We start from the raw sequence: 23959 nt of genomic DNA on the forward strand, positions 1-23959 counted from the left end.
ATATAGAGCGTATGGTTCTTTTCTGTAATATAAATATAGTTTCTATATCTGTCATATAATTCCATAGGACATAATGCTATGAAAGTAGCTAAAATAAACCAATCTAGCGTAGGTATTCACCGTATCTTCATCGGTGAGATGCCTTATTCTTCGAACTGCATATGCAGCTGAGCTGAGCTTAGCAGCGGTGGTGGCATCATTGCATTGCAGCTTCGCACAAAACCCCTCTTCGTTACGAGCTGGCCCAATTCGTGCCGAGGCGTGCTCAATTCCCACATTAAGGGGCTGACAAGACCAAATTGAAGTTATTTGAGCAGTTTTTTAAGAAAAGATATTTATTCAATCATCATCAAAAAAAAAAACATATGTTAATATTCATCATATTTCGAAGACCGTGGACGGACTCGATACATAATTGGACGAAATCGGCAGGAAAGAAAATAATTCCAAAGATTGGTCTTAAAATCATCAGGCAATGTTAGGCTCAAACTTGTCTCTGTCTCACTTCCGTGGCCACTAAGGTCCAGTACTGACGTGTCGTCTTCGTCCAGATCGCTCTATGGTTGTGCTGCCATGAAGGTGGACGTGGAAGGAAGAGATGCTGCCTGCGCTTCGATCAATACTGACTCGCCCGTGTCTTCACTTGACGGTTTGTTACATACCAACACACTAACACGTGCGCTAAGTATTCCAACCAATGATATTATAAAGGTGTGCATAGGTTAGGCGCACTAGGACGTCGAAGTGTGGCTAATAAGCACACTAATAAGCCACAATTTACTGCAATGTTCCTTTTTTTGCTCACGATAGTGGAATCATGCCATCTTACTTTGACGTCTAATCGTGTGTGCGCTTTCCGTTTTTGAAGATCGAATGTTTTGCAGGCCGAGACAAATGTCAGAGAATAGAATAACGATAGGGAATAGAAACTGCTATTAGTCAGTTCTTTAAAGAAACGAATCTTCAATGGCGGCGCTTATCATTCCCTCTCGCTCACACACGGCCGTACGGTATGCAAAAAAAAGGGAAAAATAAAATCACTAAAATTTATTTGATTTTCCCTATATTAGTTTTTATCATAAATTTACAATGACAATTATGTATTTGCGAAAGTAAATAATGTTTTATTGGAATTTGACAAAATATGTTCTTTGGGAAAAGTTGTTCAGTTTTATGGGTTTATTACAAGTATTATGGGGATTTTATTACATTCTGTATACGTAAATATGATAATTCATATAAATACACAAATACAATAACAAAAAAGTTTTTATTTTCTTTACGTTAATTTACGTTATTTTTATTTTCTTTTTTGCTGATCCTACCATCTGTCAAAGTCAGCTTTGGCCGCCATTGAAGATTCGTTTCTTTATTGAACTGACTATTATCTATCTAATGTGTTACAAATCGTTTGACTTCAATTCGAGGTCAATTAATAAAAAAAAATATAGGATTTTGCGATTTTCGCCGAGACGGTAAAGTTAATCATATAATCACCTGGGACTAAAATTGTAGATCATAAAATTATCTATAAAAAAAACTTCAAATACATTTTTTTCAGCCACCGTTTCAACGAAAAAACTATTTTTTCATTCATTGATCTCAAAAAAAAAAGTAACTCCAATCACCAGAACGACAGGAAATTTTAATATTTTATTTTTAATTGTGTTTTGCACAATATTTTTAAATTGCGACTGGATGAAAATTTTGTTCGTGGTCGTCGTCGTTAGTAGGGTGTCATACACTTAATTAGTATCGATAGCGGATTCTATTCCTTTGCGTTTTGACGTTTGTCTCAGCGCTCTGTTGACAACCTATCTACACCTTTTTAGTTTTTACTTATAATGTCATTGATTCCAACCACATAAATTTACCATTCACGCTATAGTATAGGTATACGCACAGAACAGTAAGAACAAAATAGAAGTGCTATAATGTCATAATTAGTATGAAAACCAGTGTCGCCAAACCCACACATTTAAACCGATAGTTATACAGTACACTACAAGTAAACTATGCCTTTGATTGGACAGCTTAATTTGAGTAAAAACTGACTTAGGTTATAAATTCAGTATTTCAATATGTACCCTAAAGCAACAAGTTACGGTTTATTTTAGTATAACATCCCTAGGTATATTAGCTGTTTTGTTTCTCTTTGCTCCGAAATTCCAAATTCGAAAAACATTCAGCTACTCCACAACAGAGGGCGTTAGTTTTCGATAGATATAACTTTGAACCTCAATACATAGAAATAAGGTTGAAATTTGTGTCACTCTACATTAATGACATTAGCTTGATATTAATCTGATGCTATGCTCTAAGGGATGTCAGCCTTGTTATCGATAATTCACAAATAAATATTTTTTTGATATGAGTATAGTACAATGTGCCACATTTTGGAGTATGTTTATTACTAATAAGTATGTCTTTTCATATTATTATTATTAAATAAAAAACGGAATAGAATAGTATAAATCTATATTTACAAAACAAACAGAAAATATGCATTATTTTAAATCTTGGAACTGCCGTAGGTTTGATGTATCGGTGGCCTTTGTTAGACTGCTTATTGCTGTTCGGCATCCAGTTAACTCGTCACGTTGCATTAATTATCCATTTCTCTTTTAAATTAGCCTCTTTCGAAAATCTATACATAAAAAGGACAAATTAAAGCTAAGGAAAAATAAAATAAAATTTAATATTTATAATGTTTGTCTTTTCTAAAGTATCGATACTGTCGATATGCGCCACATGCATCACTAATCCGACATTCGTTTGTTTATTGCAATAATATTCCAGAAAGTCTTGTTTGCTGTTCAATCTATATTAGTACTAATTTCCTATGATTTAAGGTTCATTTTGACTTAATATTTTTATAAATTTTTGACAAATTACGACAAGCGAAGTTGTGACATAAAATATATTTAAAATAAATTAAAATAAGACTTACCGATGGTATGAAATGCCTCGATTGCTGATATTATTTCGTCTGCTATCATTTTTCCACTCTAATACCGAACAACACGCCCTAAATAATGAATAAATATGGAAAAAAGGTTTGACAGCTGACAACCGACTCGAATATTTTTCTGCGCACAACTGAGAGCGAGTTAGGTGATCTTACCTTACTAGTGACACGTGGGCCACGCCCACATCACACTTCTATTTTGTTCTTACTGTTCTGTGGGTATACGATTATTCTGCTTGCTGCTATAGAACGATCTCATTATGCTTCAAATGCTATGTTTTGGAAATACGTTAATAGCTATAAACCGTGATAGGTAGAAAGCTGAAATCTTCACAAATGATGTATTTCCGTTGCCGCTATAACAACAAATACTAAAAATTAATAAAAATAAAATATTAAGGAGAGTTCCCATAGTATGGAACCCTTCGTACGCAAGTCCGACTCGCACTTGGCTGTTTTTTTATCTCTTAGGTTTCCACCTAAAATGAATTAATATGAGGCTCGTAAAGGCAATAGGCACATGAGTCATTACTAGAGCGTAACTGTAACGCCTATTATAAAAAGTTGTATCGTAATTCATAAAAAGGTAGGGTTCATTGACTTTGAGTCCGATCGGCTCAAAACACATCGGAGTTCCTGCACTCCGCTAAATGCGCAGGTACTATAGAGGGTATCGCGCTTTCAAGTACAAGTAAAGCCGAATTGAGCATGCATCAAAGCAGTTTCAAGTGCTGCATTAATCATTATGTCTGCAAAGATACGGTGCAGCCGTTTAATATATTCTAATGTAGCTAGCTTTCACAATGCTCGAGTTCATTACTACTAATACTAATTTTTTTCTCATAATACTATGTAAGACCATCCTATCTTTTGACGCAGTAGGTAATTGTAGTAAAATTGTCGTATGTTATTTTAGTAGAATACGTGAAAACACGGAGAAAATAACGTTTTGTTAAATAGACCACTGCTAGATTTTGATTATGTAACAAATGCGGGACTAGAGCGTTTAATAGATGAGTCATCGGATTTCTTAGGACGAATTTATTTGGATTCAAAACTTGTATATGCACATTGCATTTCTTTCTGCGTCACAGTTACTATTATTTATATTCCTCTATATTACGTTTATATAATATATGTTATTCTCATTACATCAAATTGGTGCTGACTCTCTATTTTATTAAAATGGATCCCACCAAAAACATTTTCATGTAAAATGTTGCCAAGACGAGCCCATATGACTCGCACTGTCAAAAAGTTATCAGATCTCATGTAGAGCCAAGCTTCTAACACTACACGCCCTAACTCTACAAGGCCTAACTTCACAAACTCTACACCTTAGTCAAAATATGTGGCCAGAAAACGCAAATATCTAAAAAGTGCTGCTTCTTAGTATGCCGTCCTCACATATTGCATAAGTACTTGATTCCCTCCAGCTCCTCTATTATAATAACAACAAGGCTATCGTTACAAGTAACTTTATGCACTACTTATCGTCGATCACTTATATAACCGTAACAATAAGAAAACACCTAGTTTAAATCAATATATGTACATATTTGCTTTTGTAACTAATATAGATTTAATTGCTATTACCGTTTAATTTAACTAATAAAACATGGTTACACGTGTTTAAAAAGTAATTGAGTTATTTCTAAATTCCATAGGACGTCTGCAGTCATAGATTATTACATTAATAACTCAGGCCCCGAAACCACAGACACAATAGAAAATCGATTGTGTCTGGGACTGATCGGGCCGCTCGGGGCTGAATGGGTTAAAATAAGTATAATTGGTCCCAATAGGTTTTTATAGTCTGGAAGCTCTACGCTCATCCAGTCCTCAAATCGAAAACTCAGCAAAGTTTGATCGTATTATCGAAATTAATCCCCGCAGACTATCGTACTGCTTTATTGGATTTTTAAACTCATAACGAAATATACGGCTGATACCGTGGTTGTAGCACAACAGAAAACTCATTATAAACTCGAATTAATATACCTTGTTGATTTCGACGGATTATGTTCTCCATTTTACCTTTTTTACCTTGTGAAACTCGAACGTTCTGTTAGAGATAAAAAGGGAAAGCAAGCTTTAAAGAAATAAGCTTAAGAGAGGGTATAAACCAAATTTACCAATCTTCTAAAAGATGATACGTCATACGTGTAATATTCAAGACCAAATCTAAAAAAAAAAATGTATCAAACTAGGTGATATTATCGAGGATTCTGTTTGATCAAAAACATAAAGTATTAAAATTGACTCGAAAAAAAAATCACGAAGTTACCTCTAATTTTCACACTTTTACGATTTCTACTTGACATGGTAAGTCAAGTATTGATGACTTTTATGTTTTTTTTTTTCATAAACAATTATATTAAAACAGCGAGGACTTTGTCAAAGCATTTTGTGTAATTAATTTTAGTTTTATTACGAGAAAACACCAAACGTTTTTTCACGAGAAAAAAGAAAGCCAAAAGTCTTGAATATACATATTATCATCTAATAGAAGATTGGTAATATTGCTTTATACTTCCACGCGTCTGCACGCGACTGCCGTCGACAGGTGGCGACGGCTGAAGTAACCTCTGCCGTTCGCAACTTGCCGTTCGTCTGTAAGAACTCTTAACTAAAACATGAGAGACCACTATAAGTATCTCAACATAAACTATTTTATTTGTAAGATTGACATAATACGAATTATATTATCGACCAGTAATATTTTATATTATCATTAGTTTAAAGAAAAGTCCTGTTTTTTGCACAAAACATACCAACTTAATGAAACCACTGGACGTATCGGGCTGAAATTTGGCATGCAGGTAGATGTCATAACGTAGGCGTCCCGTAAGAAAGAATTTCCCGAAATTCTTGCGGGAACGGGGAAAAACGGGGATGCACGTACAAAGTCGTGGGCGGAAGCTAGTAAATTATAAAATTAAAAACATTTTCTATTTAAATTCAAGTCGATGATATTATGAATGATCCTTAAACTAAAAAAAAAAAAAAAATTTTTGGTGAATCCGGATAAACTACTAAATTGCACCTGCACTAACATCGCACTACGCTAATCTATATATTAGGTCCTGTTTTATAAAATTAGATAAAACTAGCGGTCCGCCCCGGCTTCGCCCGTGTTACATATTCACGTTTTCTCTATATAAGATCCATCCTCGTACTTCAAGGATTATAATAAAATTTTTTTTATCGAAATCGGTTCAGCCGTTCTCGAGTTATGCGCTTACCAACACATTTTGCGATTCATTTTTATATATAAAGATAAGAATTATGGTCTTAATAAATCCCCTCTTCTATCAAAGTCCTGATTCTGTACGACATGCGTCAATTTCATAAGTCTATTCGGTATTCACGCTTGGATTGCTTGTCTCTCACACGCTCATATACTATGTGTGAGTCAATATTAGCCATATCCAAACCTACCTATATTTAATAATATATTCTATCTATACATGTTATGGATTATGTATCTAATTGTATGTTAGATTTTGTCCTAATGTCCAGATATCAGGTGAGACTTCCTCGCATCCCATTGTATAATGACCTTGCACTCGACTTCACTAATATTAATTAACCAGAAGGTGCATAATTATTAATTGCAATGTAGTAATTAATGAAACAGGGCCTTTGTTTACAATGCACATATTAACAACTTCAGGCTATAGTAGATATTATTTACTATATATGTGTAGATATTTTTATGAACATCTTTTTGTATTGTCTTGTTACTTTCATGTGTAAGTATAAGCTTTAAAATTTAACGTAGATTATTATTCTACACAATCAAATTCACAATCCGTCGACGTCTTAAAGCTGTGCAGTGATTGTTCAACCATCATCACAAATAGATGATTAGCATTAAGACGTCGCATCGTAAACCCGATCCGTATCCTCAGATATCCCTGAGACCGTTTCGGACATCCTGCCAACGCCCGACCGGGCGCTGCTCGCCAAGCTGGAGGCAGAGAACAAGAAGATCGAGGCGGACGCCAAGTGCCGCTTGCTGACAGCGGTGCGTAGTAGGAAGGATTCGGACACGTCGTCGCAAATATCCTTGGCTTCTGGTAAGATTTTAGATCAATACCCGAGATTGCAGTAGACAGACAGTCCGTTAGAACTCTAACAGGTTTTTTGTGTACTACAGTTGGCGTTAAGCTTTAGGGCCGGCGCAGATATGGCGAGGCGCAACGCCGCGCATTTTCCATTGTTAAACTATTATCGACATTTATCTTATTAAAATAAAATTCGAAATCAAATAGCAACAAGCGCCGGCTCTTATTCTATTAAGAAGGAAAGATGAAAAGCTACTAGGTTTTCATTATTTTTATAAAGTTGCAGTTGTTGTTGTTGGAGAAATATATTTTGTCTTCATCCTGTACTTTATTCATACATTATTTACGAAATTATAAAATTTAGTAAAACTTTTTATTTATTTACGAGTGATATTGACCTCAACTAAGTAAATTTATTGACAAGAAAAGTAAGTGTTACACCATTCCAATTTCGAGCAGTTTTTAAAACAAGCACATGAAATTCCATAGTCCGTTCAGCGAATGTCCGAGCCATAATTATAATAGTTTAAAAGATAATGAAACTATTATATTATGTAACAGCAACCTTTCCCACCGCGTTGCCTCATCGTGGTATGCGATGCGTGAAGTTTAAACTTAAACTGTGTGCGATTGACGATGCTATACCAATTTTAAATAGATACTTAGTCCATTGAAATGTTACATTTTTTTGGCCTAACCTTGCCTTTTTTAGAGGACGCAATTTTATTTTTTGGATGTGTAGGGCGGTTCAATGTGAAGCTAAAACCAAGTTTGTGGGGTCGCCACCCTTGTCCCACGGCCGCCATCTTGAAAATAGTGGTTGAAATGGTTTTTATAAATATCTATTGGACCCAAATACGGTTAGGTCTATAATAATACGCAACGTGTGTTCGCGGTACCTACTACAGAACAACGTCTATGGATAACTGAAAAATTGAGATTAATTTTTTTTCTACGTATTTTTCCAGGATAAAAAGTATCCTATTTTACGCCTGTAGGGGTTTTGCTGACTTACAAAACACATACTGTAATAATAAATGTTATGTATTATAACACAGTGTATAACTCCCAATTGTCGTTGCCGGACGTTTACGCCGCGCACAATAAATATGCATGCTTCGTAAGCGAGTATTTTATTTAGTACACCTAAACACCTAAAGTGGTGACCCCGCGTTCGTCGCGCATACAAGTTCGCGTCGCGAGAATTATTTAATGTATAAATGGCACATCCCTGATGACACACTACGGATTCTGTGGCAAGGACATCTGCCCAACGCTGTACGAGCTGTTCTCGCGGTTTCGGATACCAAATCCCTCGACAGTTTAGCTGCCATCGCAGACAACGTTTTGGAGTCTACACAAAGCGTCAGTAGCGTCGATGAAGTAACACAAAAGCAGCATCAGCCTTCTACGAGTGCGACTAACATGGATACGGAGCTCATAATGGCGGAAATCGCCAAGCTGACCCTCAAAGTGGCCAACTTGGAGAGATCCAGACCAGCACAGCGATGGAACTACCGTGGACGTTCACATTCTCAGAGTCGTAACCGGGCACACTCAGCACCTCAACGAAGTCCAAACAGTCCTGGCTGGTTTTGCTTTTACCATCATCGTTTCCGGGACAACGCACGGAACTGTAAGGAGCCCTGCGCGTGGAAGGTCAAGGAAAACTAACCAAGGTGCAGCCTGCGGCGGAAGTCTGCACCATCCAACCCTGTAATCGCCTACGCATCACCGACATAAATAGTGGTTTAAAGTTTTTAATTGACACTGGTGCGAATATCTCTGTTTTACCAATAGGTAAACGATATCAAACAAGTAAGTGTAGTGATTATAAATTATTCGCAGCAAATGGTACTGAAATAAAAACCTACGGTACTAAATCCTTAGTTCTAAATTTAAAGTTAAGGCGACCATATCGGTGGGATTTCGTGATTGCTGACGTGAAACAACCAATTTTAGGAGCAGATTTTTTAAGTTATTATAAGTTACTAGTTGATGTCAGCTCACGAAAACTCATTGATCAAATTACAGATTTAAAGGTAATAGGTTCGATTGTTTGCGTCACTGAGCCATCCGTACTATCATTTAGTGTAGGGCATCCATATTATAATTTGTTACGGGACTTTCCCAATTTAACCAAACCTACATCATTTTTAAATTTGCCACCTAGTTCTATACAACATTGTATAGAAACTACCGGACCTCCGGTATATGCTAGGGCGAGACCGTTACCTCCAGATAAGTATAAACTCGTAAAGAAAGAATTTGAAAAGATGCAAGAGCTAGGTATATGTCGTCAATCTAAAAGCGCTTGGGCAAGTCCTCTCCATGTAGTTACTAAGAAAAATGGAGATATTAGGCCTTGTGGTGACTATCGCAGGCTTAACGCAATCACCAAGCCGGATCGTTATCCTATTCCCCGTCTCCAGGACTTTACGTACATCTTAGCAGGTAAGACTTGTTTTTCTAAAATTGACATAAATAGAGCATACCATTTTATAGAAACTGCACCTCAAGACGTAGAGAAAACAGCAATTATTACACCATTCGGACTATTTGAATTTCCAAGGATGACTTTTAGTTTATGTAATGCAGCCCAAACATTTCAGAGATTCATGGACACCGTATTCAATGGCCTAGATTTTATTTTTAATTATATTGATGACGCCTTGATCGCTAGCGAAAATGAAACCCAACACCTTGAGCACTTGCGTATTGTTTTTCAACGTTTATCGCAAAATAATATTACAATTAATTTAAATAAATGTTCTTTCGGACAGTCTCAGCTTGAATATTTAGGTTTTTATGTTTCAAAGGATGGAATTCGACCTTCTGAAGATAAAGTCAAAGCGATAATAGATTATCCTAGACCTGAAACCGTATCAGGATTACGTCGTTTTACCGGTATGGTTAATTTTTATCGTGCTCATTTACCGCACGCCGCGTCATATCAGGCAATTTTTAATAGGTATTTAGGGAGTACTAAAAAGAACGACCAAAGCAAAATTGATTGGTCACAGGAAGCAATCGAAGCGTTTGAACAATGTAAGACAGGTCTTAAACAGGCCGCTACATTGGCTCATCCACGAGTAGATTCAAATTTAGCTTTAATGACTGATGCATCAGATACTTGCGTAGGAGCCGTCTTGCAGCAACAGGTTAATGGCTGTTGGCAACCCTTAGGATATTTTTCAAAAAAGTTAACTAATGCACAGCAAAAATACTCTACGTATGATCGAGAGTTACTTGCGATTTATTTAGCGATTAAGCATTTTCGAAAATTACTTGAAGGACGACGCATTACTGTTTTTACGGATCATAAACCTCTAACATACGCATTTTTAAAATTAGGTAAAGAATCTAATGAAACACCGAGGAGAATACGACACTTAATTTATATCAGCGAATTTACAACGGATATACAACATATTACTGGCAAAAATAATATAGTAGCCGATTCTTTGTCACGAATAGAAACAATATATTTTCCTACCGTTTTAGATTATAATGAATTAGCAGAATCGCAATCAACGGACGACTATTTGACGAATAATAACATAAATTTATTAAAGAAAACGTTTATACCTACTTGTAATAAAGCGATTTTTTGTGATTTCTCGACAGGTACTGCTCGACCTTATTTAACAGATAAATTTAGACGTATAGCTTTTAACAGTATACACAATATCAGCCATCCAGGTGTTCGAGCTACCCGAAAATTAGTTACGGAAAAGTTTTATTGGCCAAAAATGAATTCTGACATTAATTTATGGTCAAAAACGTGTCTGGAATGTCAACGTTCCAATTAAGATAGATAGACATTCAGTTGCTGACTTAGGTAAATTTCCAAATGCTGATCGGTTCGAACATATTCATATCGATATAATAGGTCCATTACCCACAACAGAACATGGATATAGATACTGTTTAACTGTCATTGATCGATACACACGCTGGCCCGAGGCTTTACCTATTCGTGATATTACCGCCGAGACAGTAGCAAAATTTTTATACGAAAATTGGATATGTCGCTATGGTTGTCCAATCAAACTCACGAGTGATCAAGGTCGGCAATTTGAGAGTTCATTGTTTAGGGAACTTATGAATTTACTAGGTATAAATAGGATTCGAACGACTAGTTATCACCCTCAGGCAAACGGCGCTGTAGAACGCTGGCATAGGACACTCAAAGCAGCGCTTATGGCACGTTTATCAAGTAAGTCATGGGTTCAGGAGTTGCCCACAGTTCTTTTAGGTTTACGAGCCGCGTATAGAAGCGATTCTGGAGTTTCAGCTGCTCAACTAACCTTCGGGCGAACCCTACGATTACCCGGAGATTTTTATGACAGCATGAAAAATACTACATCATTAAAACCTTCCGAATATATAAAACAAATACAGAGTCACGCCCAGCCAACACATAAGCCAGATAGTAGCGAAAATATACCACACTAATCAATGTCAAGTTTTATTACTTTTGTATTTCAGCTGACATCATTGCTTTATTTTGAATAAGAGAGTTCATAATTTAAAATAATGTTGTAAGCTTACTAAATTCTGTATAAAGTTCGTGGTATTATTTCAAGCTGAATAGTAATCAAGAGTAGAATCTGCTAAACAAGCGATATTCAAATAAAAGTAATTGAAACAGCTATTATCTGCACAGTAGCTGAAGTTTATGCATTGTCCTGTATAACATATTCAAGCAAAGCAGTTAAACAGCAAAACGCTGAATAGTAGACGAAATATTTTCTTTAAGCTGGATAGTGTACGAAATGGTACTAATTTATTCAGATGCTGAATATTTTAGATTTTTTCTTCTTTACACAGCTGACTTCTGCATAATTGTAAATAAACTCTTTGTTTTACCTAACTTATAGCGCTATAAGCGTACAATTGTCTTATATTCAGCTTTAAACAATATCAGTTACAAATGTGGATATCTAAAGCAGCAAATAACTGATTAGTTGAAGATATCGTATGTTTATATCCAGATATTTCACCATTTTGTGACAAAACTGATATAATGAAGAGGGTTCTGTACACGATGATTGTGCATCACCATCAGGATTAGTGATTCAAACAAATAGACCCGCGGGTCCAACTTTAGGTGCAGATAACGAGAGTTATATAATATGTGTGACAACTTTGCATTTCAATCACAGACTGTACAATTTGATAGTGATACAAGTTCTACTGATTTGGAAGAAAACTCTGAATTTAATAAAAATTATTTTAATGTACAGTTGTAGGTGTTCCAGTCCGGCTGTGGTAGGATTTAAGGGTTCTTGCAAAGAAGCTCGCCATTTTTTTTTTGGCCAGTAGTTATAATTTTCCTTGGTTCTCCCAAGAAGCGGGCACTGTTGATAATTCAACCCGGCCTTTTTTACGAGTCGAAATGATTTTGAACATGTTTCTGAAAAAAAAATTTTTTTCTATATTAGTTAAGCTTATAATTGTTTCAGTTTAAAATAATAAATTAATAAATATTTTAGTTGGTAATATAAACAATTGTCTAACTAAATATTACGCAATGCATCATTCATAGTTGTAATAAATAACTTTAAATACCTAATAGTGGGTCCTACCCACATAAGTATAGGTCTCATCAACCTCAAATATTTATGGATTTATTTTCTATAAAAAGAACCCTAAAAAGCTGAATAAGACTATACTGCATTATGTTATTTAAGACCATTCTCTGAGAAATGTATAATTATTGTATTTTAAACCAAATATTTTCTGGATATGTAGTCGTATGTGAACTATTATGTAGAAATAAGCAAAATAATCACTGAATTAGACACTTTTATTCAAATTGGCCGCCGCATTGGCATCCGCCATTAATATAAGGTTCGACATAACATCTTTAAAAAAAATCCTCACCATTTATCTTATGAAACGCTTTGTTTAGTGAGTAGGAAACATTAGCAGTGATATAAAATTATATTCTCATTATTTGCTGGGACTGAAATTTGATAAAAAGTAAAGATAATTTATTTTCAATATTATTTCACATTTGTTTACCTTTTAAATTGTAGCTTTATCTTGAGGCGCTCAAAAAATGTACAATTATCATATTGATAATTCACAGTAAAGTGCCATGCGTTTATATAATTCACCTTATACTTACATAATAAATGTATTAAACAATTTACTTACCCAATTTTTGAAGAAGTGATCATCAGCGGACATTTTAACAAATTTTCAACTAATAATAACACAAAATATACTCTCGTCACAATTAAAAATACATTTATACATTTTTTACTTGCATAATTTCTTTGTAAAACTACTTCTAAGATCGGAATTTTGAATATCATTTGAATATCTGAACTCACAAATTAACAACTGCATAAAAGCTGTATAATTTCTGGACTAAAGAAAAATCAGAATTTATGCAGAAGATATTCAGTGTGTTGTACATTTATTCAGCTGCTATGTGGCTATTAATCAAATGTTATTCAAATTGAAGCAAGATATTTTGTGCCCAAATTGCTTGAATATCATCTGTATAAGCGCTTACACAGAAGTTATACAAATACTTTATCCAGCTTAAAGTTAAAAGAATTGCTTTTACGCAAAATTTATTCAGCTAATCTGTGTTGGCTGGGCGTTAAGTCATTACAACCAGTTCCCGAATCTCATAGTAATACTCGTTCATTTTTTGTTCATCCCGAGCTTTCCAAAGTAAATTTCGTTTTTGTACGGGATGACTCAGTGCGTAAACCTTTGAAACCACCTTATGACGGTCCTTACCGCGTAGTGGAAAGGAGGTCCAAGGTTTACATAGTGCAATTACCAAATCGGCAAGCTGCAATCTCGATAGACCGACTCAAACCAGCGTACGTATTAGCCGAAAATGAATCAAAGAGTACTGAATCGAAAAATACCCCTGAACCTCCCGTTTCACCAGAAATTGAACCCACGACCTCAGTTCGAAGAACCCGTTCCGGTCGTGTCATTAAACCCACAGTCCGTTTTAATATATAATTTTAAGTATGTTATCCACTAAATACGTTAATAGCTGTTACTATATGATTTTATACCCTATGTAGCTCTATAAACCAAGTATCGCATTAGATTTTTGATTAGTGTAACATAGCCGTAAGATCCCGCAAAATTGCATCGTTAACATATTATTATTTTGTATAAACATAATATTACGTTAATTAGATTTTACCTTATTGTTTACAAAAATTTTAATTCTATATTGTATTTTATTTTGTTTTTGTTTCGCAATTGTAACTTAGTGTATCGTACTTGTAATGTGACACGTTTGCTTACGACCGATTATTTGTGTGATAATCATGTAACCTGTATCTGCCTGTTTTATATTAATTGTTTAAATTTTTCCATATTATTATTTTTTTTGTAAAAGGGGGGGAATATTGTAGGGGTTTTGCTGACTTACAAAACACATACTGTAATAATAAATGTTATGTATTATAACACAGTGTATAACTCCCAATTGTCGTTGCCGGACGTTTACGCCGCGCACAATAAATATGCATGCTTCGTAAGCGAGTATTTTATTTAGTACACCTAAACACCTAAACGCCCAGGATAATAAGGTACAATTATACCAAGTTTCATTGAAATCGAACCGGTAGTTTTCACGTGATGTCTTCACATACAGACAGACAGACAGACAGACAGACAGACAGACAAAAATTTTTTTAATCACATATTTGGGTTTGGTATCGATCCAGTAACACCCCCTGCTAGTTATTTTTTCAATATTTTCAATGTACAGAATTGACCCTTCTACAGATTTATTATATGTATAGATAAATGGAATAAACATTTCCAACATCTGAAACTGAAGTACACTTTGTTCACCGCAATTAAATATGAAACATGAAAACCAGGCTGCAGGGCATGAGGAATATTTCTGCACCTTTTTTTGTTTAACCTCACTTTATATCAACTCCACGTTAAAATATGAAATGATGTAATTTTCGCGTGTTCAAGCTTTCTGAACATGGGAAAATGGGTCACAATACCGAGCCCGTTTTTAATTTTTCACGTATATGATCACAATGCAGATGTCATGACTTAAAAATAACGCAATTGGTTATCTTTTATCTTTAGATAGCTACAGATAGGACGATGTCTCATCTCAATATTTCATAGTCAAGCATGAGGGACAATAACTACGGGTTTAATACTAGTGTGTTTGAATTTTATATATCTAATGTTATTAATAATGTCTTAGGTATGTAATTGTTTTAATTGAAATGCCTTAGTTCCAAATAAGTTTTCTAGTGACTATTCTAAATCCGTACGGATTAGAACATACACATGTTGTCATGTTTTTGCTCTTGCTTGTGTCTTGGACTGGTATTGCCCTGCTCTCTAAATTTATATGTACGTAAAAAAATAATATATTTTTATTGTTCTTATGTGTTTGAAAGTTGATTTTCTTCTAATATAATTATTATATTTTCTTTCCTGAAAATTGCGATTACTTCAATCAGTTTTTATCGACATAAATTACATAAACTATACCTATATTTTACGACCATTAAAGCGACGAGTTCAAGCCATGAAGAGGCCAGAGTTGGGAGCAATGGAGAGGAGGATCTCTGGGGCCTCTGGGGCCGGCTGGTCACCAACTGGGAGACAGAGTGGAGGAAACGCAACCAGTTCGTGCGTGATCTCGTGAGGCAGGGAGTGCCACATCATTTTAGAGGCATCGTGTGGCAGTTGCTGGCGGGAGTGGACTCCTCGCCAGAGAAGAGGTTGTATGCTTCGTATATTAAGGTAATTATCTTGATCTGATATTCCGAAGGTCTTGCTTTGATGTTGTGGGTTATAATGATTGAATAGATAATATAAGTAAATAGCAAAACACAACCCTCTTAAATTTGTCTTTTTTACTATTTTTAACACGCTTATATTAGCTGTATGTTTGTTTGTAACCGACTCCTTTAAGAGTTAATTGAATCTACTGATCCACTTGCAAAGGACATATTTAATTCAAACTTTGTAGGTACACCTATCGAGAATTGGTGACGAATGACGATACAATAATTTAATGAGTTTATCTTATTAAAGCATGTTTTTTTTTAAAGTCAATATAATTTAATTCAACAGGCCAAATCAGCGTGCGAGAAGGTGATACGTCGAGACATAGCACGCACGTATCCGGAGCATGATTTCTTCAAAGAGAAAGATGGCTTGGGACAGGAGTCTCTCTTCAACGTAATGAAGGCGTATTCGCTGCACGACAGGGAAGTTGGGTACTGCCAAGGGTCCGGGTTCATTGTTGGCCTGCTGTTGATGCAGGTAAATCATCTTTTAATGTGTTATATAGACAGCAATAAATTAAAACATAAAGGAAATTATTTTTATAAAGAAAATGGGACATTAAGATAAAAGTCGGAATTATGGGTCATATAATATATATCTTAAATAGTCGCTTACTTATGATGCCAATAAACAGCAACAATAATTAAATAAAAATAAAGATTGCAAATGAATGGGTATTTGACGATGTTTATGTACTGTTAGCGTTAGCTACTATTAAGTATTCTGTGGTACTGTTTCATTTTTGTGGATGTTTCAAATACTACACAACAAGCGTAGTCATGGACAGACACATAGAGTGCGTTAAAATCTTGAACTTTTATGTTATGTTGTCAAATCAAACTCAAGACACATTACAAGTGGTGTGTGAAACGAAGCTCGCGCGGCATTTACAGATTAAATCTTTTTTTGTTATCTGTGCTTGTAAACGTATAGCTCGCGCTTTACTTTTTTTCTTGTATTCAATATAGCTGTCGATTGTGAAATATACGATGTGATCAAGAATAAAGATCGTAAGATCTTCCGTAAAATTAAACTCAAGGCAATGTTGTATACAGATTCCGGAAGAGGAGACACTTGGTGCTCATTTATAGCTTATTATATCTTTAACTTCTAAGGTCTTTTCCTAAATCAAACTAAAGACAAATATAACAAGAATAAATATATACAAATGCCAGAAGAAGAGACACATAGTTCTCGTTAAATGACTGAACGAATGAATGCTTTATTGTGCACAACAAAGGAAATAAATAATATAAAAATTAATTAAAATCTTTAACTTGTAATAAAATCAAATTCAAGACTTGCAACAAATATTGTTTACAGATGCCAGAAGAAGAAGCGTTCGCAGTACTTGTGAAGATAATGCAGCAGCACAGAATGCGAGATATGTTCAAGCCAAGCATGGCGGAGCTGGGGCTGTGCATGTTCCAACTGGAGAACTTGGTACAGGAACTTTTGCCGGATCTGTATATGCACTTCCAAACACAGGTATGGGATATACGTTTTGAACTGCTTTTTTAAAAGAGATAAAAATTTGTCCATTTTGTAAGTCGAATATGTCACTTCCATAATACTAAACATTATATGAAAAATGATTGTTATAATATTTTAGCTTCGGAACTAACCCATTACTGTTAATAGTTATTATTGATATTACCTACGGCTCTTTTCTCAGGCGCTGTGGGTATCGAAAGAAATCTAATATCTAATATATATTATAAAGGCGAAAGCACAGAATACATAATAGTAGCTAAACGCTACAGAACGGACACTCTCCGCCTCCCGCCAAAATTAAACACTTACCTCACCCCGCACGATCAGACATGTTATGGTACCCATTTCCCCGCAAGGACGATACCAACGACGTCTTAGACGAAACGCAACGAAGATTGACAACATTAATCAAATTGACATAAAGTAATTTTATTATTTTGGATTTGTGATTATCGTTTTTCGTAGAAAATGGTTAAATATTGTGCTGTTTACGGATGTATTTCATCAGAAAAACGCGAATTTTTTTTTACGCTAGTCACAAATGTGCCAACCATAAAGCGTTAACACACACATTTGCAGTCTCTACAGTGTGACTGTCAAAACAATCATTTTGTATGGAGTGTCCGGGGTGTGGCGAAAGTTTGTATGGATGTATGGATGTGTGGATGTTTGTTACTCTTTCACGTAAAAACTACTGAACCGATTACAATGAAATTTAGCACACATATAGAGGGTAACTTGGATTAACACATAGGATAGTTTTTATACCGGAAATCCCACGGGAACGGGAACTATGCGGATTTTCCTTTGCAAACGAGGGCGAAGCCGCGGGCGGAAATCTAGTATGGTCTAATTGAGAACATCCTGCCTTTTTTGAAGTCGATTTGTAAATGTTTCCACAGAATTTCACCACATCCCGTCAAATTGAGATCCTGCCTCTATTCCTTTCCAAATATCTCCCCAGTCAAATTGAGAATCTCCTTTTTAATTGGTTATCATTCCACAGAGTTTCAGCACATCAATGTACGCCAGCAGCTGGTTCCTCACGTTGTTCACGACCACCCTATCCCTGCCTCTCGCCTGCCGAGTCATGGACGTGTTCCTGTCTGAAGGGATAGAGATTGTGTTTAAGGTGGCCCTAGCCATGCTCACCCTGGGCAAAGATGACATGCTGTCGTTGGATATGGAGAATCTTTTAAAGGTGGGGGTAAAAAACAACAAAAATCTAAATTTATTTTTTGTCTACCTCAAAAAAAGTACAAATAAGGATACTATAACTTAATAAAAGAGCAATGTATTGATAGCAAGGGTAGTATTGATACACTTCTTGAAAATTGAACTTCTTTTTATTATTATAAAAACAAAAGTCTAATCAAACAGCAATTTTTTCTATAAACAGAATAAAGAAACAACTTAAAAACTGGCAGGTGTCAAATTACACGTCAAATTACGATCTAGCAGCTTTTTTACCATCAAAACAACCATGAATTTATCTTATTATCCTGAATAATAAAAAATGTACTTTTAGTTCATTCTATCAATCTTTTTTTTGTCTCAAATCCAGATGTCCAGATGCTTCAGTCTATATTTCACATATACAGGGTGTAATCGTTAAGTGTGCACAAGCGATTATTCCGTAACTATTGCAGATACCAAAAAACTTTAAACTGATATCGAAAGTACTTAACCTAATGAGTAAAATGGCCATAATAAATTTTTAAAAATAAAACGAGAAATATCCAAAAATGTTACATTAAACGCTCCCATACATTTTATTTCCCATACATTTTGTATTCATAGCAGATTTTCGAAGTGATGTCCTCATTGTGCAATACAATGAGCTCTATTTACAGTTTCTAAATAAACTTCCCTTCAAATTTGCGAAGTAATTAAAGCAGAAAACCAAAAAAAGAAAGAAAAAGCTAAAATCTTTCATATTAAATGTACTAGGTTGATCCAAAAGTAATGAAAATTGGGTATTTCCTGTGCACATAAAAATATAAAATAAATGTTTTTGCTTGCTCATGTATTCACTAAGTAATCACAAAAAAATCATATCAACAGGCCACGTTTCCAATTATTTACATTTATTTAAATGTGAACCGTGCGTGCTAGAATGTTTCCCGACGAAAAGAAGAAACAACGATTCGACATATGTAGAGCGTAAATTTCTAAATTTTTAATGATATCAGGATAATTTTTTGTCACGTTTTTTGATCATGGACGTTACCCGAGTTCACCATGTTTATGCTGAAACCAAAAAACAATGTCCTGGATGCGAGCTTCCAAAGTGATGATGAAGAAATTCAAAGTGAAAATCAGTAGGTTAGATTAAAGCGGTAGTTTTTTGGGACGCTGAAGGAATAATTATGGTGGAAATTAAAAGATTGCGGCAGGTTAGTAAGGAAAAGAGACATGACAAACTGTGGACCTGAACGCTGTTTCACCAAGACAACGCACCAGATCACAAAGCGTCAGTTGCGACGGCTGCCATTCAAAAATCGGCATTCCAAATGCTTGAACACCTACCCTATTTTATAGATCTAGCTCCTATTTACTTTTATCTCTTTCCTCGGCACAAGAAACACTTTCTCAGCAATAAATTATTTTAAGACGAGAGCGAAGTGATGGCCGCGTGGAGGGGTTTTTGTGGATGAAGTCAAACTTTTTTTTTAAGTTTAGGAAAAAAATATTGAAGTATATTTCCTAGTTAGAAGACTATCTAGAGAACTACATAATTATTATAACTGTAATGACCTTGTTTAATATTGATTATCATTACTTTTGGATCAACCCATGTACATGGGATATTCGTATCTCATACTAAATGTATGGGAGGGTTTCAAGTTAATTTTTTAGATATTTCTCGTTTTATTTTTAAAAATTTATTATGGCCATTTTACTCATTAGGTTAAATACTTTCGATATCAGTTTAAAGTTTTTTGATATCTGTAATAGTTACGGAATAATCGCCTGTGCACACTTAACGATTACACCCTGTATACAGCTTATCATACAAATCATAATAACGAGATAGTAACCGATAATTGCTTTATCGCATTATCATTATTGTGTTATTTATATTATATAATATATTATTCCACGTTCAAGTGTGCTTTGGTGATTCTGTGATTTGATAGTGAAAAAAACATCTAAATAAGTATTTCTTTTTTAGTTTTGTTTATATTCAGACATTGTATACTGCTTTTACATAATAAAAAATAGTAATTAATATTATAAATATAAATAGAGATAATCTACTATATAAAAATAAGTCGGGTTTTAAGTCCTGACGCTAACTCCAGAACGCAACAACCGATTGCCGCGGTTTTGCATAATATGTTGGAAAGGTCTCGGGCTCCGTGAGGTTTATAGCAAAGAAAAGGTGTCCCTGGTGGCGAAACAAAGTTCGCCTGGTTTGCTAGTATGATATAAGAATAATATCACAACTTAAAATAATATGAATAAATTATTCTTAATTTATAAATTATGAATTACTGGCCGTGCCCTTCGGTTTCACCCGCATTGCTCCACTCCTGTTGGTCTTAGGGTAATGATATATAACCTATAACCTGCCTTGATAAATAGGCTATCTAACACCGAAAGAATTTTTGAAATCGGACCAGTAGTTATTAGTACATTTGTACAAATTCACTTCGATGAAGTTGTGCTAGACGTAAAAGACGAAAAAAATTTAAAGACTGTTCTCTTCTTCAAAAAGGGAGATAAGACCCTATTGAAGAACTACAGACCGTTGTCACTCTTGAGTCATGTTTATAACCAGTTTTTAAGGGTTATCACGAATCGTCTCGAACGCAGGTCAGATGACTTCAGCGTCCCGAACAAGCCGGTTTCCGTAAAGGCTTTAGCACCATGAGCCACATTCACACGCTGCGGCATTTTAAACAGAAAACCGAGGAGTATAATTTGCCACTATGCTAAGCGTTCGTGGACTATGAAAAAGCCTTCGATTCGATCGAAGCCTGGACCGTGTTATGGTCTCTCCAGCGGTGCCGTATTGACCATCGGTACATCGAAGTCTTGTACGAATACGCCACCAGAATCGGCATACGGCAGAATCCCTGGATGACCATAATGCAATGCCTCTACAGAGTTTCACAACAAGTGGTCCTTAGCATGAACATGATAAGACGAAAATCATGTCGAATGTCCATGTTGTGCCCACTCCAGTCTCTGTTGGAAACTCTACTCTCGAAGTTGTTGACGAATATGTCTACTTAGGACAAACGGACTAATTAGGCAGGTCCAACTTCAGGAATGAGGTCAATCGTCGAATCCGACTCGGATGGGCAGCGTTCGGGAAGTTACATAACATCTTTTCGTCCAAAATCCCTCAGTGCCTGAAGACTTCGAGCAATGTGTGTTGCCAGTGATGACACGTATGACGACAGGGTTAAAGACCACCTTTTTGTACCGTAGTATTGATATATTAAGAAGAGCTGGAACGTCAACACATTTACACATTGCACATGTTAGGCCGGGAGATACTGACACAAAAATTCGGGTCATTTGTAACAGGATGGCGGTCTAGAAGGGTCTTAGTACGCAATGACAAAAAGAAAAATGATGGTCAGGACGCTGGTACCGGCGGACTACATCTTTTTTATGGGCTATCGGTAAATTCTAAAATTTTTGTGTTACAAATCGTTTGACTTTCGCTATTTATACGACGAGTTCGGCTAACGCCCACGCGACTAGTCCGCCGGTACCAGCGTTCTGACCATCATTTTTCTTTTAGTCATTGCGTAATAAGACCTCTGTAGAAAAGCCATTCTGTTACAAATGACCCGAAATTTTGTGTCAGTATCTCCCGGCCTATGTATGTGTCATATTTTGCAATTGTTTATAAATACAGGGTGATGTAATTGGTGTAGTACGAATATCTAAAAATCTATGAAGAATTTTGTGATACAGTAAATGGAAGAATTATAGACTATTTTACAGTATTTAATAAAATCATTTAATTTTTTGTTCATTTTCATTAGAAATGTCAATTTTTCTCACCAAGGTGGAAATTTGGATGATAAGGATCTTGTTATTAGAAAAATATAAATTTTGACTAAAATCGGCATTTTTTTTTTCAAAAATCAAATTACTAATTAATAATCAGAGTTATCACATTATTAAAAAAAATAAGCCAAACTATACACAATTTTTACTTGATGCAATCCTCAAAGATCATGGACATAGTGTATTGCGCCTTCCACCATACCATCCAGAACTCAACCCAATAGAGTTACTATGGGGCATAATTAAAGGGAAAGTAGCATCACAAAATGTGAACTTTAACTTGAAAACTGTGGAAGAATTATTTAGAAAGGAAGCAAATGCCATATTAGTCTGGATATGTTTAGTGACGTTTGGAGAAAGACGCGAGAACATGAGGAAAAATATATTCAATTAGAACCAAAAGTAGATACCTACCTAATTACACTGACTCATTTACTGACGGCGAGTTCTTCGAGCGATGAAAGTTTCAGTGAAGTAGAAGATTACGATTAGGTATGATTAAATAGATTCTTCTTCTTCTCTATAGATACTGCTCTCTGAATTGGTGGTAAATGTTTAAACTGTTAAACTGCTAAGACGATTCAAAAGTGCTTCTAGAAGAAGTCTAATTGTATAAATGTTTGAGTTTGAGTTTAAAACCAATAGTGTGAAAATTATACAATAAACATGTAACACATATTTGTTAGCGCGTATTGGTAGGTATTACGTACTTACTACAAATATAATATTTCTTAGATATCTTTACTCGACTAAAGTCAGGACAAGACTGCTCCGCAACTGCAGAAGACGTCCGTTATTTAAATCATTATCAAAACAACCATCCGTGTGTTGGGAGTGAGCGCACGTGTTATTTGTATTGTTTTTATGACCTGAAATTTAATTATTATTTGATAATTGAATGATTATTAATACTTTTATCCAATTGATTATTATTAGAATAAATAATTAACTTCATCAATTGATTTACTTTTAAAGTATAATTTTACAGGTAAATTATGAGAGCTTTCATAATTATATTTGCATAATATATATTTTATCTACAACGCACCCATTTTACAATTCAAGTCTAAAATAAAAACTAGAATCGCATTTATTTTTGAACATACTGTAAGTGAAATTGCATAAGTGTGAGTACTGTGAACATGCCAGCTTTCCTTAATTGACCGAGGTCTTTAACCCTGGGTCTTGTGCACAAGCTAAGCGTTGCTCAAAGGGCTATGCTCGGAGTTTCCCTTCGAGATAGAATCAGAAATGAGGAGAACCGGAGTCACCGACATAGCTCGCCGGATGAGCACGCTGGAATGGGCTGGGCACATAGCCTGCAGAACCGTTGGGGCAAAAAAGTTCCCAAATCTATATATTCTCTACCACAGTGCGATTCTCCCGTAAATTTTTGCCAAGAACAACATCGTTGTGGAATGAATTACCATCTGAGGTGTTTCCAAGCGTCTTTGACAAGGAAACCTTCAAAAAAAGGGCATATAAATTTCTTAAAGGCCGGCAACACATTCGCGGTGCCCCTGACAACGCGAATGCCTATGGGCGGCGGGCATCACTTTCCATCAGGTGAACCGCCTGC

General features: G+C 35.3%; 1 protein-coding gene across 8 annotated transcripts in view; it reads left to right on the forward strand.

Annotated features, from left to right (window-relative positions):
* Nucleotides 1-23959, forward strand: part of LOC123705270 (ecotropic viral integration site 5 ortholog-like) — an 85714-nt gene that overhangs the window by 40951 nt on the left and 20804 nt on the right. For 5 of the 8 annotated variants that reach the window (XM_045653981.1, XM_045653982.1, XM_045653979.1 and 2 more), the window contains 6 exons: nt 552-649; nt 6883-7050; nt 15575-15807; nt 16141-16332; nt 17179-17343; nt 18356-18550. In XM_045653981.1, the coding sequence (XP_045509937.1) occupies nt 574-649; nt 6883-7050; nt 15575-15807; nt 16141-16332; nt 17179-17343; nt 18356-18550 (1029 nt within the window). In that variant the 5' untranslated portion in view covers nt 552-573. The remainder of the gene's footprint in view (nt 1-551; nt 650-6882; nt 7051-15574; nt 15808-16140; nt 16333-17178; nt 17344-18355; nt 18551-23959) is intronic. The other 3 variants (XM_045653985.1, XM_045653984.1, XM_045653986.1) reach the window with 1 other exon arrangement.

Source organism: Colias croceus, chromosome Z (genome assembly GCF_905220415.1).
Source record: "Colias croceus chromosome Z, ilColCroc2.1".
Lineage (NCBI taxonomy): Eukaryota > Metazoa > Arthropoda > Insecta > Lepidoptera > Pieridae > Colias > Colias croceus.